Source organism: Cetorhinus maximus, chromosome 24, assembly GCF_964194155.1.
Source record: "Cetorhinus maximus chromosome 24, sCetMax3.hap1.1, whole genome shotgun sequence".
NCBI lineage: Eukaryota > Metazoa > Chordata > Chondrichthyes > Lamniformes > Cetorhinidae > Cetorhinus > Cetorhinus maximus.
Window position 1 is genome coordinate 46,321,664 of NC_135902.1, and position 16,191 is coordinate 46,337,854.

Consider the following 16,191-nt stretch of genomic DNA (forward strand, 5'->3'; position numbering starts at 1 on the left):
TTATGAACAAAGATCTTTTTTGATAGGCTCAGCCCAGCTATAACATTTATTAGCTGTTGCGTATAGTTCTACTTTAAGGTAATCTTGACGAGAGTTATTTTTCTTTAGGGTTGCAAATGCTCTTCCAAAGAACAAGATGTTCACATGACCCTTGCAATATTCCGGGAGATCACTATTCTGAATGCATCAAGCGACCCACGTGCCCGACCAAACCAGTCTGTAAGTCTGGGTAATAAGTACAAAGTATTATATTCTTTAAAATGATTTAGTGTCTGGTAAAGCACCTGGGATGAGTTGCTTTCTATTTTTCTGGTGAGTATTTGTGCTTAAAGTCTGTTAGTTGTAGGGAAGGTGCACCTCAATGTTTTGTACTCTGTCAGTATCGAACAGTCCCAGGTTAAGTAAAGCATGACTAGATACCCAGTAACTCTTAATCCTAAGAAGAGCAATCTTAATGTGTGCCGTTGTACGAATCTAAACTTTTCCCATACCAGCTATACTCTCTGAGACTACTGATGAATTATCGGTTGTTTGGTGCTGCAGAATTTCTCCTGCTGGAAATCGGATTGAAAATCTGGTCCAAGTTTATTTCAGACTTGCAACCCTCAGAAACCCTCCTGGCAAATATCTATCCCTCAATCAGTGTCACAAAAAACGGATTACCTGCTCCTCATCACATTGTTGACCACATTCACATTGTTGGCGGTGTACGGATGTTGGTTTGTGATGCCAACATAACCGAAGCAGAAGAAAATTGGGATAGATTTAATCTCCAGTCCTGAGATGGAAGGACAAGAGTTCTAATACATAACACAGTGCATGCTATGTTATTTTTAAAATTGCAATATTTCATTTATTTGAAATTACGTGGAGAGAACAGAAGGAATGTTAGCATTTTTTAAAATCAATCACAATCCATGATTAAAATGGTAGCTCTGATTCTAGAGTGATACATTCTTTATCTAGATAAGCTAACTTCAAATTCTAATGCTGACCGACCTTTGTACTTTGCTTCCACCTATGCAATAAATTTGCCATTTCTTGGCACAGTCATCTATGTGTGAGGGAATGGCAGTTCCTATAGTGTTCGAGTGCGCCTGACAGATCCACCAGGGACGCTACCACTGATATCTACCACCAACAACAACAAAGGAGGAAAGATATAGATTTAGGGATAGGTATTATATCTACCCATCCGTCCATTTTCACACCGCTTCTCATGGTGAAGGTCACGGTGGCAGTAAGCTGAGCAACAACGACCAGACTCCCCTTTCATCAGCCACAGATTCCAGCTCCTCCTGGGGGATTCCCAGGCATTCCGAGGCCAGTTCGAGAGATGTAATCCCTCCAGCATGTCCTGGGTCGGCCTTGAGGTCTCCACCCGGTGGGCCATGCCCGGTATAGCTCCAATGGGAACCTACCAGGGGGCTTCCTTATCAGATGCCAGAAACACCTCAACTGGCCCCACTCGATCTGGAGGAGCAGCGACTCCACTCCGAGGCTCTCCTGAATTGTCGAACTCCTCACCCTGTCCCGGAGAGTATGCCCAGCAACCCTGCGGAGAAACCTCATTTCCACCGCTTGTACCCACAACCTTATCTTCTCGGTCATTACCCACAGTTCATGACCATGGGTGAGGATGGGGACATAGATTGACTGGTAAATCAAGAGCTTCAGCCTAAAACTCAGCTCCCTTTTCACCACCACGGAACGGTAGAGTGCCTGCAGAACTGCAGCAGATCCGCTGGTCAATCTCATCCTCCCCCCTGTCATCATTCGTGAACAAAATCCCGAGATACGTGAACTCCTCCACTAAGGGAAGCTTTTACCCCCTCACCTGGAGAGAGTAACCCACTCTTTTCCAGGAGAGAACCATGACCTCAGATTTGGAGGTGCTGATCCACATCCCAGCCGTGTCACACTCAGTGGCGAAACGTTTGAGTGCGCACTGGAGATCACAGTCAGATGAGGCAAGAAGCACAACATCATCTGCAAACAGCAGAGATGCCACCCTCAAGCCCCAAACTGGATACCCTCCATACCTCGACTGCGCCTTGATATCCTGTCCATGAAGATCACAAACAAGGGTGGTAACAAGATGCACTCTTGGCAGAGTCCAACGCCCACCTTGAATGAATTCAGCTTAATGCGGAGAATGCAGACGCAACTCTCGCTCTGCGAGTAGAGGGATCTGACAGCACGCAGAAGCGGCTCCGGCACCTCATATTCCCGCAGAACCTCCCACAAAAATATGCTGAAGAATGCAGTCACATGCCTTCTCCAGGTGTACAAACCAGAGGTAGACCAGATTAGCAAACTCCCACGAGCCCTCAAATATCCGTGAGAGGACAAAGAGCTAGTCCACTGTTCCATGGCCAGGGCGGAATCCGCATTATTCCTCCTGATTCTGAGGCTTGACTAAAGGCTGAAGTCTCGTCTCCAGCATTCTGGCATAGGCTTTCCTGGGGAGGCTGAGGAATGTGATCCCTCTATAATTGGAATACACCCTCTGGTCCTCTTTCTTAAAAACGGGGGCCACCACCCAAGTTTGCCAATCTAGTGGTATTGACCCGCCTTCCACGCAACATTGAAGAGGCGCGTTAACCAAGGCACCCCAACATCGTCCAGCGCCTTTAGCATCTGCAGACAAATCTCGTCTACCTCTGCTGTCTTACCACTACGGAGGCCCTTGACCACCACAGCAACATCAGCAACAGCGATAAGATCTGATCTTACCGGAGGGTTCTGGTGCTGCCTCCTGTAAGGAGGGTGTGTGCATCAGGTTGAGGAGTTCCTCGAAGTGCTCCTTCCGCCTCTCGGTGATCTCCCCAGTTGTGGTCAGGTTTTCCCACCCTTTCTGAGAACAGCTTGGACAACATCCTGCCAATCCCTCCTAAGGCGCCGAATGGTTTTCCAGAACAACTTTGATGTTGTCCGATAGCAGGTCTCCGTGGCCTCTCCAAACTCCTCCCAAGCCCCAGCTTTCGCTTCAGTGACTGCTGCTGCAGTAGCCCTCCTGGTCAGCCACTACCCCTCAACAGAATCAGGAGACCTATCTGCGAGCATTGCCTGGAAGGATGCCTCCTTCGATTTGACAGCCTCCCTCAACACTGGTGTCCACCAACGGGTCCTGGGGTTGCCTCCATGACAGGCACCGACCACCTTCAAGCCACAGCTTTTGGCGGCTGCCTCAATGATTGCAGTCTTGAACATGGCCCATTCGGATTCAATGTCCTTGACCTCATTCGGGATACAGGAGAAATTCTTCCTGAGATGGGAGTTGAAATCATTTCGCACAGAAACATCCACCAGACAAGTATTATACCTACAATAATAATAATGGACAATAATAAGGATGGAAGTTTAAACACTTCTTTAAACATTCTATCCTGTCACATTCAGTGATACAATACCCACTTTTGGAGTGGAAGGACGGAGTTCAGCTGCTTAACTAAGTGATTCTAAGTTTATTAACATTGAATTTAACAAAGCTCCAGAAGTGGAATATGCTAGCGTACTTTTGTTTTTAGATAACCAATTCGTGTTTCCTTGAAATGGAGAAATGTCACTGTAGTCCTTATTCTTTAGGACTTTGTTTCTTTCACTAACATTTTATCACATTCCATTTTCCAGTTTCCTGAGTGAATTTCATTGTTTATATTTTTCAGCAATGTGATACGATTGAAAAGTACATAAAGAGCGAAACGCTGTTTGGTTCTGGCAGATTTAAGGAATTTGCCATTACATTAGTCAACAATGGCATTCCTGGACTTCAGATTAATCCGAAGCAAAGTAGCCTGCAGCGGACAATCATCGAAATAATCATTCATGCTGCAGCTGTCTTATTCTATGGGGACAATAGCATCCTGACACCACTGAAAAACCTTGCACTCCAACCTGCTGATATGGTGGTATGGTTTCTCTTCACATTTGTTTTAATGTTTCCAGAAGTAAATGTCGTCATAAGTCTGTCCAGACGAAACTTAATCGTTAATGCATTTTTGTGTTGCTTAACTATGTAAATCACCTACTTAGCAGGTTAAAAGTGAGAATAGTAATTGTAGGTTTTCTCTTTCTGGACTTTTGACGTTTACGTTCTTCAAAAGAAGAAGAAAGCAAATTGCTTTCTCAGCTGTGGATGTTGCACTTCATATTTTTGAAGTTGAGAACTCTGAATATCAAGTCTGTAACTAGAAACAGTTAGCTATAATCAGAAACACCATGCAGCAAATTGAGCTTAACCCAATCTATATTTCCTCATCCTTCATTTTTTCATGTTCTTCACTTCATTAATATTTGTTTTTGTTCGATTTCCTCTTACTGCAAATTTTCTTCTTCAGCAGAATAAGCAGTGTAAAGGAACAAAAACAAAAATTGCTGGAAAAACTCAGCAGGTCTGACAGCATCTGTGGAGAGGAACACAGTTAACGTTTCGAGTCCGTGTGACTTCAGTTCTGATGAATTTTACAGTGCAAAAAAATGTTGGGACATTTGGGACTTGGGGTGAAGGTAGAAGCGAAAATACCATGAAAAAGCTTAATTTTTTAAAAAATAATTAAAATATAATTCAAGGAATGTAGTAATTAATCATAAAGGAGACATTTCACTAATATAGAATTATACTTTCAGGGCAAATCAGTTGTTTAACAGTAGCTATTACTCATCGCTGTTTAAAAACCTAGTTAGACCTCATTAAACAAAACTTAACTTTTTGTAGTTATTTGAACAGTGATATGAGAGTGGAAAAGGGGAAGTTCTCGCCGGAATTTTAATTGATATTCACCTTTTGGGCTGGGTTGGTCCACAGCGCAGCCTGTGGTGGAGCAGTGAATGATAGACTGCAACTTCAGGATTACTGCGTTAATTTGTGCAAAATCCTGAAGTTGCAATCAAATTCAGTGTTAATGGTGGAGAATGCTGATTGTTTGCCATCAAAAGCCTACAAATTCTGTGCCAACTTTTCCAACAGTAATTTTTATGCTTATATCTTCTACTCCATTGTCTCAAAAACCTGTTCACTTTTTGAAAGCCTATAGCTAGGTCTTGAACCACATGGTGGTTAGCAGCCTTCCAAACAAATCTGCGCTAGGTAGCAGTTGGTATTCTCTGTGAAGTATTAGAAAAAATTCTGGAAGGACTGTGATATGATCCTGATTATTGATATAAATGTTGACAATCATTCTTCGCGTAGATCAGATTTTGATTTTTAACCCAACTCGTATAACCAAGTTATGTAAAACTGAGTGAAAGTGAAAAAATAAAAAAAGCCTCTACAAATTGAAGAATGAATTTTATCTGTAAACTTACTGGGACTCTAGGACTGCTGCCAGGAGAAAGCCAATGAAAACATATTCTGTAGAGCACCCACTGCTGCAGTCATGTGGAAAATGGATCCTGTCATGAATACTCATTCTTAGCTGGATTTTGTTGAACTAGGAACTGTACAAAACATCTGTTGGCAGCCTGTAGCCAGGAGTTCAAAAGCAAGTGCAATTATTAGCAATTATTACTGACTCTCAATTTTGATGTATTTCAACCTATGTTTTTGTTTTGCAATCAAGTTTGAGTATTGTTTTGATTCTCCTTCCCTTCCTTCTTGCAATTTCTAATATTTAAGTCTCCCATTCTTTATATTATTTCCCCCATCGAGCAGCTGGGCGTGGGACTGACTTTCAGCTTTGGCCAGCACTCTTGAGTTGTACGCTCACGAGAGGAGTCCAATTTGACTTTAACTCATTTCCAGCCCTGTTGGAAAGTACCTGGCATCTGTTCAATAGTTTTCCCTATTTCTGCAAGCAATATTAGAATCTCAGCATGTGCAGTTAGTGTTAATTTTGATCAGGTTTGCAGGCACAAAGGACGGATTGTTAGTGATGAATATAAGAATTCACGACCTAGAGAGGTAAAAATTAGGTATTTAACCATATTGAATATAAAGTTTGCTGGGGGGTTTTTTTCATCAATTTTTTGTACATTTTAGAATGCGTTCTTGCCCACCATGCCTGAGGATATGACTGTAGAAGCTATGGGCTGGACTGATTTTGCAAACCTAAAGTGGTATCGTAAGTGACAAAATCTCTTTTTGAATTTATTCACTAGTTTGAAAAATGTTTAACTATTAAATAATCATTGACAAATTCCTTTACTTTTCAGAGTGCCCAAATGGACATCCATGTGTTGTAGGAGAGGTTAGAAGTGATATTTTAATTTTCTTTTTAATTCACATATTTTAATTGCCATATATAGGAAACATGAGTTTGAACTACATGCAATACTGTTTTCTAATTGTAGTGTGGACTGCCTATGGAAACATCTCGCTGTATTGAATGTAATGTTGAAATTGGAGGACATAGCCACTTGTCAGTTCATGGATTCAGCAATGCTATTAGGTAAGAACATTTCCATGCAAGTCAAATAAAGAATAGCCTTGTCTAAAACTAAGAAAGCCATGACAGATAAGCAATGCTTTAGTCTTCTGGACATTGAGATTTTTTGACATCAGTAATATTCGTTTGGTGTCGTCAATTTTTTTTCAGTTGTGGAAAGTGTATTTCTGTGGTAAGTGTGCAACAAAGATTGGCTCATGCCAAAGCATTTTTTTTCATTCATGGGATATGGCTGTCACTGGACATTAGGTATTCTGCTCCTGCAAGACAGTCCACTCAGCTGCCTTGATGATCATTGAAGCAATCATCTTAAGTATAGCTGTCAGATTTGAATTAGACAATCTTATAGTTTGAAGCGATGACCATAGGGTTTGTAAAATAACACCACCAATTGTGTTATTTAATTGCATCTTGTATTTAAATTCCATTTGTTCTGTCAACTATGAGATTTGTTAACTTTGTTAAAAAAGATGACTACAGCTTATCCCACCTGAAGGAACTTTTCCTTAGACCTAAAATGTGCCTCTCTTTATGAGGAATGTATTCTAGTCAATTTGTCTGGTTTATAGGATGGACAGAACACAAACAGGACATGTTCTCGGAGATGCAAGCAAAAGAGAAACAGTTGTTGCTCCTGATAGACAAATGTCCTCGGTTTCCTTTCTACTTATTCGTCTAATGACGCACACAGCTATGTTTCTAGGAACAATGCAAGATCGGCAGGTATTTGTTTAATAGTATTTTTGTTTTAGTTTAGTAGTGTCTCATATAATCATGCTGATCAGTTATATCAACACTGCCAACAAGTTTCTTCCCAGAATCTTCCATTAGGAAGGAAAACCTGAGGCAACTAAGGAGGTCTGTGGTTTTCAATCCTGGGAATGGATGAACTGAGAAAAAGACGTGGTTCATGTTTTTTTTCTACTTGTTATTCAAATATTTGCACATTTGTCTTCTATTTGGGGATCTTGAGCCTTTTCTTATGGCCTTACTCAGATTTTGCACAGAGCCCAAAGTTTCATATGTATTCAATAGTTGCAAGAGCTCCATATTTGACATCAGAATATGCATTCTACAGATCCTTCTTCTAGGCCTAAATATATCGGTGGCGACCAGTAGAGAAATTGAATTGTATTTGTAGTCCCTTCAAATTCCTGCTTAGATCCAAAACAAGGCTGCCACAAGATAAAATGGAACTTGAGTGTTTCAGCTTTACAAATAAAAGCAATGTAACGGGGCATGCCAGTTTATATGTAATTACATAAAATGCTTAAGCTGTGAAAACTGGCAGTGGTGCAGTGAAAACAGGCAGCGGAGCCATACTTCAAAAAAAAATGAACATAGGCTCAAAAATTAAGTAGAGGCAAATCTGGAAATAGAGGAAAATAGAAAGTAAATAAACAAATAAAAGACTAGATAGAGCGAGTTTAAAGGCCCTGAATTCACGACTGATTCTGGAGCCTGTGCCTGGTTACTCAGTGGGCAGTTCCCCTCTGAGCATAGTGTTCAGGATTGGTTTTTGAAGTGAAAGTCCTCTTTTGACAACTCTGAAAGCGCAATCAATTTGTACAGTTTTTCTGTGATTTCTCTGCAATCTGGCATATTATCAACTCATGCACAGATGAACCTGCTAGTTGCAATGCTGGAGAAGCATGCACACCCGTCAAATGAATCCAGGTTTCAATTAAAAGATTACCTGCTAAAAGAAAATTAATGTTTAATAAATTAACGAGTATGGATAATTTTTGACGTGTTACTTCCTTCTCCATAGTCAGTAGTACACATTATAAAACCACAAGTTTCAAATCCAGCGGCCTTTCTCCTGTGCCATATTGAAAAAGACATGGAACAACTCATGGGGTCACTGGGAAAGAGTGCTGATGAAACCGCCATAGTTATCCATCTCGCTCTCAGCCATCTCATTTGGCAAAAGCAGTGTAAGTACTAACTTTTTTTTAAATAGCAAAATTAGTTTCATGACTCAACCATTTTTGTGCATGTCACTGAAATACTATATCTTTTTCTTAAATATCTGTGTTCTAGTGCCTAAGTCAGGAATTGAAAGACTCTCCAGTAAACAGCAAAGAAATGTTTGGGAGAAAATGATTTTGCAAAATGTGATAACTCCTACAATGGAGGTGAGGTATTTTTCTTTGTGCTTCTGTGTATTAAAGTAACATTTAAATAGTTTAAAAGGTGGATATGCCGCTTTGGAGGAATTGATGATACAATTTTTTTTTAAACATAGTATCACAAATATATTAAAAATCTGTATTTAACTGGCCATTTAAAGCCAATGTTCAAGTATTTGTGCTAGATCTAAAAAGGCAAATCCAAGTAATTATTCCTTTGTGTAAACTCCTGCATCTTTTAAACTTGTGGGTTCCAGGTCAGAAGACCACAGGATATAATCACCTTTTTTCCTCTAAAGATTTAACACAATATTACAAGCCGTTACCTTAAAGTGTCATCTGGAATGTAGTGGACATGTGGCAGATGCGAAACTGTTTTTAGGGTGGTACACCTTAATATGACTGATCCAATACACCCTTTAAAATCACAAACGATTAGGAACAGGGGCAGATTTGGTGGCAGTCTATTGCATATGGATGCTTTTTTTTCCTCTAGCTTCAGAAGTTGTATACCATGTATGACAAATGTTGTATTCTACTGCTATTGTGTAGCTGTGTTTATATGGTGCATCTATTTAAACCCAGAAAGTCTTAATATCTGTGAATAAGCATACCCTGAGCTCATTTACCTGGACATCCCTTTGACAACCAAATGACCCAGGCTTCTTGTCAGCAGAGTTGTCAGCATCTTTCCCTAAATTAAAGAGACAGTACTAAGACATAACAATCTTATAAAACCTTGCATTTGTAACATGATAGTATTGTAGACTGAGAAAAGGTGTGCCTCTGTTTGCACTGAGAATGCTGCAATGCAGGTCAATCCTGCACACAAGATATGATTAGATTGTGGCTTCCTTGGAAGTAAAGGTATAAGTATTGTTGGTGGCAGTCTGGTTGACAAATTAATAGTTTGGGAAGAATATGAACCCAAAGCACAAACTTTTGGGAGAAGTCGAAACCTTTAAGTACAAATGTTAATTAAGTGGAACAAAGACAGAAAAGGGACTTTTGTAGATAGATTTAATCATATTATGAAATATGCATACTTTTTATGTTTGTTTCTCTTAAATTTGGAACATTGTTTAAGCCATGAATATTTGCATTCAAACAGAAGAAACACGACACATGGTTGTAAGTGATTTGATAGGTTAAGTTTCTGCTTTGACATTGGCAGATTTTCTACACCTTGTAGTTTGGCTCAATGAGAATTCTGTCAAGAGAAGAATTTACATTAAAGAATGATGAAAATGTTTGCTTGTGTATTGATTTTAATAAATGTTACGACTATTCACGGGAAACTACTCCAGAAACCGGCACTCCTGAGGCATGTGTACAAGAAGAGGAGCAACTGCAGCGATTGCAACAGCTATTGAGGCATCTCCCTGCTGAGCATTGTGGGAGAAGCATTTGCCCATGTTGCCCTTGTCAGACTACAGATCTTGGCTGAATGCATCTATCCCAAATCCCAGTGTGGCTTCAAAACTAGAAGATCTACAATTGACATAATCTTCTCAGCCTGGCAGCTGCAAGATAAATGCCGTGAACAAAGAAGACCACTATGTATATTGCCTTCACCAATCTTACGAAGACATTCAACTCTGTGAGAAGAGGCAATCTATTTAAGCTGCTGGAGAAAATTGGTTACCCACCATGGTGTGATCTCCTCTTTCCATGACAACATGATGGGCAAGGTCAGCTATGACAGGGGCAATATGGAAACTGTTTGAGATCCGCAGTGTGGTCAAACGGGGTTGTGTTCTGGCACTGACACTCTTTGGCATAACTCTTAGCTGCTGTCATATACCTTCAGGTCATCTACCGACAATGTCTACTCACACACCAGAACTGATGGAAAGCTGTTCAGCCTTGCTCACCTGAGATCTAAAACAAAGGTGCACCACGTCCTCATGAGTGATTTATTCTACGTTGATGATGCTACACTAACTTTCCATACTGAAGAACACCCTCAGTGGCAAATGGACATGTCATGCCTGTAAAGAGCTTGGTTTGACTATCAGTATTAGAAAGACAAACGTCATGGTTCAGGATATTGCCATACTGCCATCTATCAACATTGACAATGTGACACTGGAGGTTGTTGATAGCTTCATATACCCAGGCTCCACAATCAGAGCAATCTGTCACTTGATGCTAAAATCCACGCACACATCACAAAAGCTGCAGCTGTTATGTCCAAGCTGAGTAAGAGAGTGTGGAACAACAGCAACCTGATTGAGAGCACCAAACTGTTAGTCTATCAAAACTCTGTCCTCAGTGCACTCCTGTACAGTGGTGAGACCTGTACAATATATGCTAAGCAAGGGAAAAGGCTGCACAGTTTCCATCTTTGCTGTCTCAGACATATCCTCAGCATCTCTTAACAGGACAAGGTCAATAATTCAGAGGTCCCAGAACATCCCAATTTCATCAGCTAAGCCAACAACGTCTGCTCTGGGCTGACCATGTTCACCAGACGGGTGACAGCTGTATACCCAAAGTCCATCTGTACGGTGAATTCGCCACTGGGTCATGACTGCCTGGGCGTCCATACCTCCGCCACAAGGACACCTACAAGCAAGATATGAAGATGGCAGATATTGACAATGGCAACTCGGAGACAGTCACTGACGGCTGTGACGTCTGGGAGCCGACTATTTGGAAGGGCATTGGAAGAGGTGAGCAGAAATGAAAAGTTCAGCTGGCTGAGAAGAGGGCCCAGAGAAAACAGATGAGCAAACCATGCACCATCTCTGCCCGCTGTCTTCCTCTGCAGCAAATGCAGCAGAGACTGCCATCTCAGAATGGGGCTCCTGAGCCACACCAAGTGATACTTAACACAGAGTGGGCAACCATTGTACAAGCTATCATTTTACGAGATGGAAGGCTGCCACTATTCTGAAGTAATTCACTGACTGAAAAGCCCCGAGGAGAAAAAGACACTTTGTAAATGTACATTGTTCTGTTTTGACTTTTCTGCATCCTTTTCTTTTTTTAAAAAATTAAAATTACTAAAAGTTTCACCAAGAAATTTGCATGTAGATATGTGGGAAGCCAATTGAAACTTGTCGTCATTTCACTTCTGCAACTTTATTTTAACAGAACCTGGATAGAAAGCTTGTGGATATCAACAGCCAAATAAGTCAGGATCAGAGAATATGTTCAAATCCTATTGTCAAAATTGTGTATGGGGACCCCCAAATATTCCTTAAACTACCTAAAGCAAATGCGTTGTACTGTTCTACCATATGGAGCTGCCGGAAAAGAATTTCTATTGAACATTTGCGACACATAGTGGAACATAAGGATGGAAAAGATGCTGTCCCCATCCTGTGGCAGTTTCTACAAAAGGTATTTGGTGCAGCTTGTTTAATGGTCCTGTATATATATTCTGGTAAAGTTTTATTTCTTTTATCAATTGAAAGATGGACTAGTTCCATAGTAATGACATCCCCCCACCATGAAGAACATAAAAATCTTACAAGGATGAGAGAAAAGCTTGGTGTAAGCTGAAAGAATCTAATTGCTGAGTGAACACACTTCTTCAGTAAAATAGGTTAGCTCAGTTGGCTGGATGGCTGGTTTGTGATGCAGAGTGACGCCAACAGCGTGGGTTCAGTTCCCATACCGGTTTAGGTCATCCATGAAGGCCTCTCACCTGAGATGTGGTGACCCTCAGGTTAAACTCACTGCCAGTCGTATCTCCCTAATGAGAGAGCAACCTATGATCCTCTGGGACTACGGTGACTTTTACTTCATTTCTAAAACTGTTTGCATAGAACAAAAGATGAATGCTAACTAGCATGAAATTTCCTTACTCCTTTCAAGGATAATTCTAAAAATCTGTGACTTCTTCAAAACTAATACTTTCCTCATTATTTTTGTAAAATTGAGCATTCAATTATCAAAGTCCTGGGCCAAAATCACTCCCTAACACCTGTGGGTGTGCCTTCTCAAGGGCAATTAAGGATGGGCAATAAATGCTGGCTTAGCCAGCAATGCTTGGGCCTCATGAATGAATAAAAAGTGTGGCAAGTGTTTTCAACATTTGCTTTGCACAAAAAATTGAGGAGGAGACCATAGAACTTTTAGCCAAGTCCCAGGTTGCTTCACAAATGGAAATGGATACCAAACTTGAATAGTGTTATTGAGAAAATGGAAATATTTGTTGTTAGGATGTATTTTGAGAAGGTTTTTGTGGATTGAGAAAGATGTGGAGAGAGAACAGGACTGAGGCTGCTAAAAGCTGCATTACCAGTGATGGGGTAGCGATGACATGGCTAAGATTGGAGTGAGGAAAGCATAAAGGAGGGATTAGAGGATTGGAGTAAGGTGTGGAGGGATTTATAAATGGCCATACTGCTTTAAACCAGTGAAGTGAGGACTGAAGGAATGGATGAATGGGAGTTGGTGTTTAACTGGGTACAAGTGACAGAGTTTTAGATGAGTTAGAGTTTATGGAGGGATGAGTTAGAGATGCTGAGAAGGAGAACGTTGGAATAATCACCTGAAAGTAACAAAGCAAGGATTTGAGTACAAATGCTTAATTGTTTGTAACATTATAGTATAGTACATATTAATTGGAATATTCCAAAATCAAATTTCATGATGTTTTCTCTGCTCATGTCGGTATTAACAGCACAAATCTTCCTCAAATGTGAAGTAGTGAACTGTAACTTGCAAATGCAAGTTGTATTGTAAGTAAGATCCGTGGCATTTCTGTAACCTGTTAACAATCTCGTAATATGCAGGAAGCTCAGTTAAGGTTGGTGAAGTTCCTGCCAGAAATATTGGCACTCCAGTATGACTTGGTGAAACGATTTCAGAATGCAACTGACGTACCTGCGCAATCTGTTCATGAGTTTCTTCAGAACTTTAGTCCAGGTAATGAATTATCTTTTACAAAGCAGCTCAGACTTAAGTCCTTCCTGAATAAAGTATCCGTCCTTATTCCAACACATGGTTTGGTTTTATTCCAGAGCCTGTAAAGCGTACATTTGCATCCCGAATATCATGTTTCCTATATGTGTGGAATCAACTTCGAACATTCCTTGTTACTAATGGTGAGTGTTACCTGTATTTATAACATCTAAATTAACTACAAAATGAATTTTTAGCTATTTGCCTCCTCAAATAAATAAAATTAATCCAAAAAGTTTTTTGATACAAGGTAAATATAAAAAAACAGAATATTGTACTTTTATCATCACGGTTTGGTTGTATTGTGATAATATGGGCAGGAAACATTTCTGATCAAAGTATAGGATATCAATCAATTAAATATTCCAGGTAGAGCAGGGCACCCAAACAATGGCTCATGGACCATTTCTTGCCCCTGAGCCCCTGCAATCTGGCCCACCTAGTCCATTCGGTCCTGTTTGCATTTCTTTCTTGTTGGTTTGTTCTGTTTGAATTTTCAGAGCCTACAGGTGTGGTGCAAAATACCTAAATCAGAATATTAAGACACTATATAAATAAATGCAAGTCCTATCATGACCAGAACATCACAAAATGCATTACAGCCAGTACAATATTTTTTGTGTAGTCATTGTTGTAATGTAACCGATTTGAAATTGTGGAATTCACTTGTGTGGTCAATGGCTGAAGCAAAAAGCATTGTTACCTATTTGAGCACAGCAAAGTCCCGTCAGCACCAATGTGATAATGACCAGATAATTTTTTTTGGTGATGCTGGTTGAGGGAAGAATATTGGCCAGAATACCCAGTCGCCTTGGTAACCTGATCTTTTTCAGAGTAGTGCCATGGGATCTTTTACATCCGCTTGAGAGGGGTGAAAGATGACACCTCTGATTGTGCAGTACTCCTTCAATGACACTGGAGGGTTAGGCTGGATTTGAGTTTGTAACCTTCTGACTAGGAGGCGGGAGTGCTATCAAACTGAGTCACAGCTGACACTAATCTGTTACAATTTTATATGTTTTATCCATGGCTTGTAATAGATGCAAACCAATGGGAGCATTGATTTATTCTTTATATGGCTTCTGAGACATCATAGCATATGTCTAAGTGGCCTGCAGGAACACAACAGTTTGGGTATTCCTGAGGTGAATGGCCTCAATGAAAATACTGAAGGCGTTCAAAAGATACTAAAAAGCCATGTACCAGGATTTCAGTCTTCAGGCTGCATACGTGCTTCTTGAATAAAGTATCATTATTATTTCAACATTTTTAAATCTGAAGAATTTGTTTGACCAGTCACTATTTTACAGGTGCAATTAAGATTCCTGAGGAATACTGTGCTTTGGATTTGGACATGCAGAACTGCAGGCTTGAAGTTCTGCTTCCCCGTCGACAGAATCTTGGCTTATGCTCGACAGCATTAGTTAGCTACCTTATTGCTCTTCAGAATGACTCTGTTTATACAGTGGAGAAGTACACCAGCAAATCTACACCGTGAGTTTATTTCTTGGCGCTTATATTGGTGCTTCCTAATTCTCATGGTATTTATATTAATGGTCTAATAACAGGAGCTGCCTGCTAACATAAATGGTTGTGTTTCCTTCCAGCTTTTTCTTACCTCGTGTTTCAAATTTTCATTTTCCTTGCTTGAAAATAGACAACTGAATATCAGAAACCCCCAAGCCCCAGGAAGAATTTTTTTAAAAATTTATGTGGATTTGCGAGTTGGAGTGAATTACTGGGGGCAATTTATGCTTGTATAGGAACTGTAGTGTAAAACACAAGGGCCTTCCCGTGCCTAAAATTTGCAAATCATGAACATTTAGAGTAAGTCTGGCCATTTCCCAATCAACATGACCTCAGAAATATAGAAAAGAAAAAGGACCCTCCAATTTGGAACTAATTTGTGAAAATTTGATAATAGCATTGGGAGGTCACAGTGAAAAGGGTGCCCAGAATGTCAATGTCTGTGTTTCATGGAGTAAAGATTAAAAACTTAATCTGCGTATCAAAATTCAGTTGTACCCTTATGCGTGTGCGAATGTGTAGCACAAGTAAAAACTCTTAGCCACAAGGGTTTCCTTCCATCACTGTGTCCCCATCTTTCGTTCAAACATATAAATTAATGTTTTCAGTCTTGTGTTCATCTTACAAACTACATAATTCTTGAACTTTATAGATACTCAATCAGTCCATTGGATGTAGCTGACTTGCACGTAATCAAGTACGAGGTCGGGAGAGACCTGATTCCCCTCATTTCATCCAACTGCCAATACACTATGGAAAAAGGAGGGGAAACAGTGTTTGAGTATGACTTGGAGAGAATTGAACAGCAACTTACCAACAGATTCTTGAAAGGAAAGCCACTTATAAGCTTAACAGTAAGTCAAAATAGGGACTATAAATGACACTGGTTCTTAAAACTATAGTTTTGTAAATAAATCTACATAGACTAAGTCAGTCATCAACTGTGAGGACCATACTCATGGTAATAGACCTTGTGAATTATATTAGTATGATGTTCTACATAGAAATCCTTTTTCTTCAATTTTTCAGGGAATACCAACTCTGATTTACAGACAAGACAGAAATTATGAAAACATCTTTAAAGATGTGAAGAACAAGCTCCCTCAGGTACTCATTACTTTTATGTTTCAAGTGGGCTAGAAGGATAGTCTTGCACAGAAAATGCTGGAAGTACTCAGGTCAGGCAGCATCTGTAGAGAGAGAAGCAGAGTTGATATGTTAAACCAACG

At 40.1% G+C, this 16,191-nt stretch overlaps 1 protein-coding gene across 2 annotated transcripts in view; it reads left to right on the top strand.

Annotated features, from left to right (window-relative positions):
- Window positions 1-16,191, top strand: part of LOC144699854 (E3 ubiquitin-protein ligase rnf213-alpha-like) — a 159,607-nt gene that overhangs the window by 137,546 nt on the left and 5,870 nt on the right. For both annotated transcript variants that reach the window (XM_078571162.1, XM_078571160.1), the window contains 14 exons: window positions 109-219; window positions 3,669-3,911; window positions 5,981-6,062; window positions 6,154-6,188; window positions 6,292-6,389; window positions 6,956-7,109; window positions 8,158-8,323; window positions 8,430-8,524; window positions 11,618-11,866; window positions 13,267-13,399; window positions 13,495-13,578; window positions 14,746-14,929; window positions 15,615-15,816; window positions 15,992-16,069. In XM_078571162.1, the coding sequence (XP_078427288.1) occupies window positions 109-219; window positions 3,669-3,911; window positions 5,981-6,062; window positions 6,154-6,188; window positions 6,292-6,389; window positions 6,956-7,109; window positions 8,158-8,323; window positions 8,430-8,524; window positions 11,618-11,866; window positions 13,267-13,399; window positions 13,495-13,578; window positions 14,746-14,929; window positions 15,615-15,816; window positions 15,992-16,069 (1,914 nt within the window). The remainder of the gene's footprint in view (window positions 1-108; window positions 220-3,668; window positions 3,912-5,980; window positions 6,063-6,153; window positions 6,189-6,291; window positions 6,390-6,955; window positions 7,110-8,157; window positions 8,324-8,429; window positions 8,525-11,617; window positions 11,867-13,266; window positions 13,400-13,494; window positions 13,579-14,745; window positions 14,930-15,614; window positions 15,817-15,991; window positions 16,070-16,191) is intronic.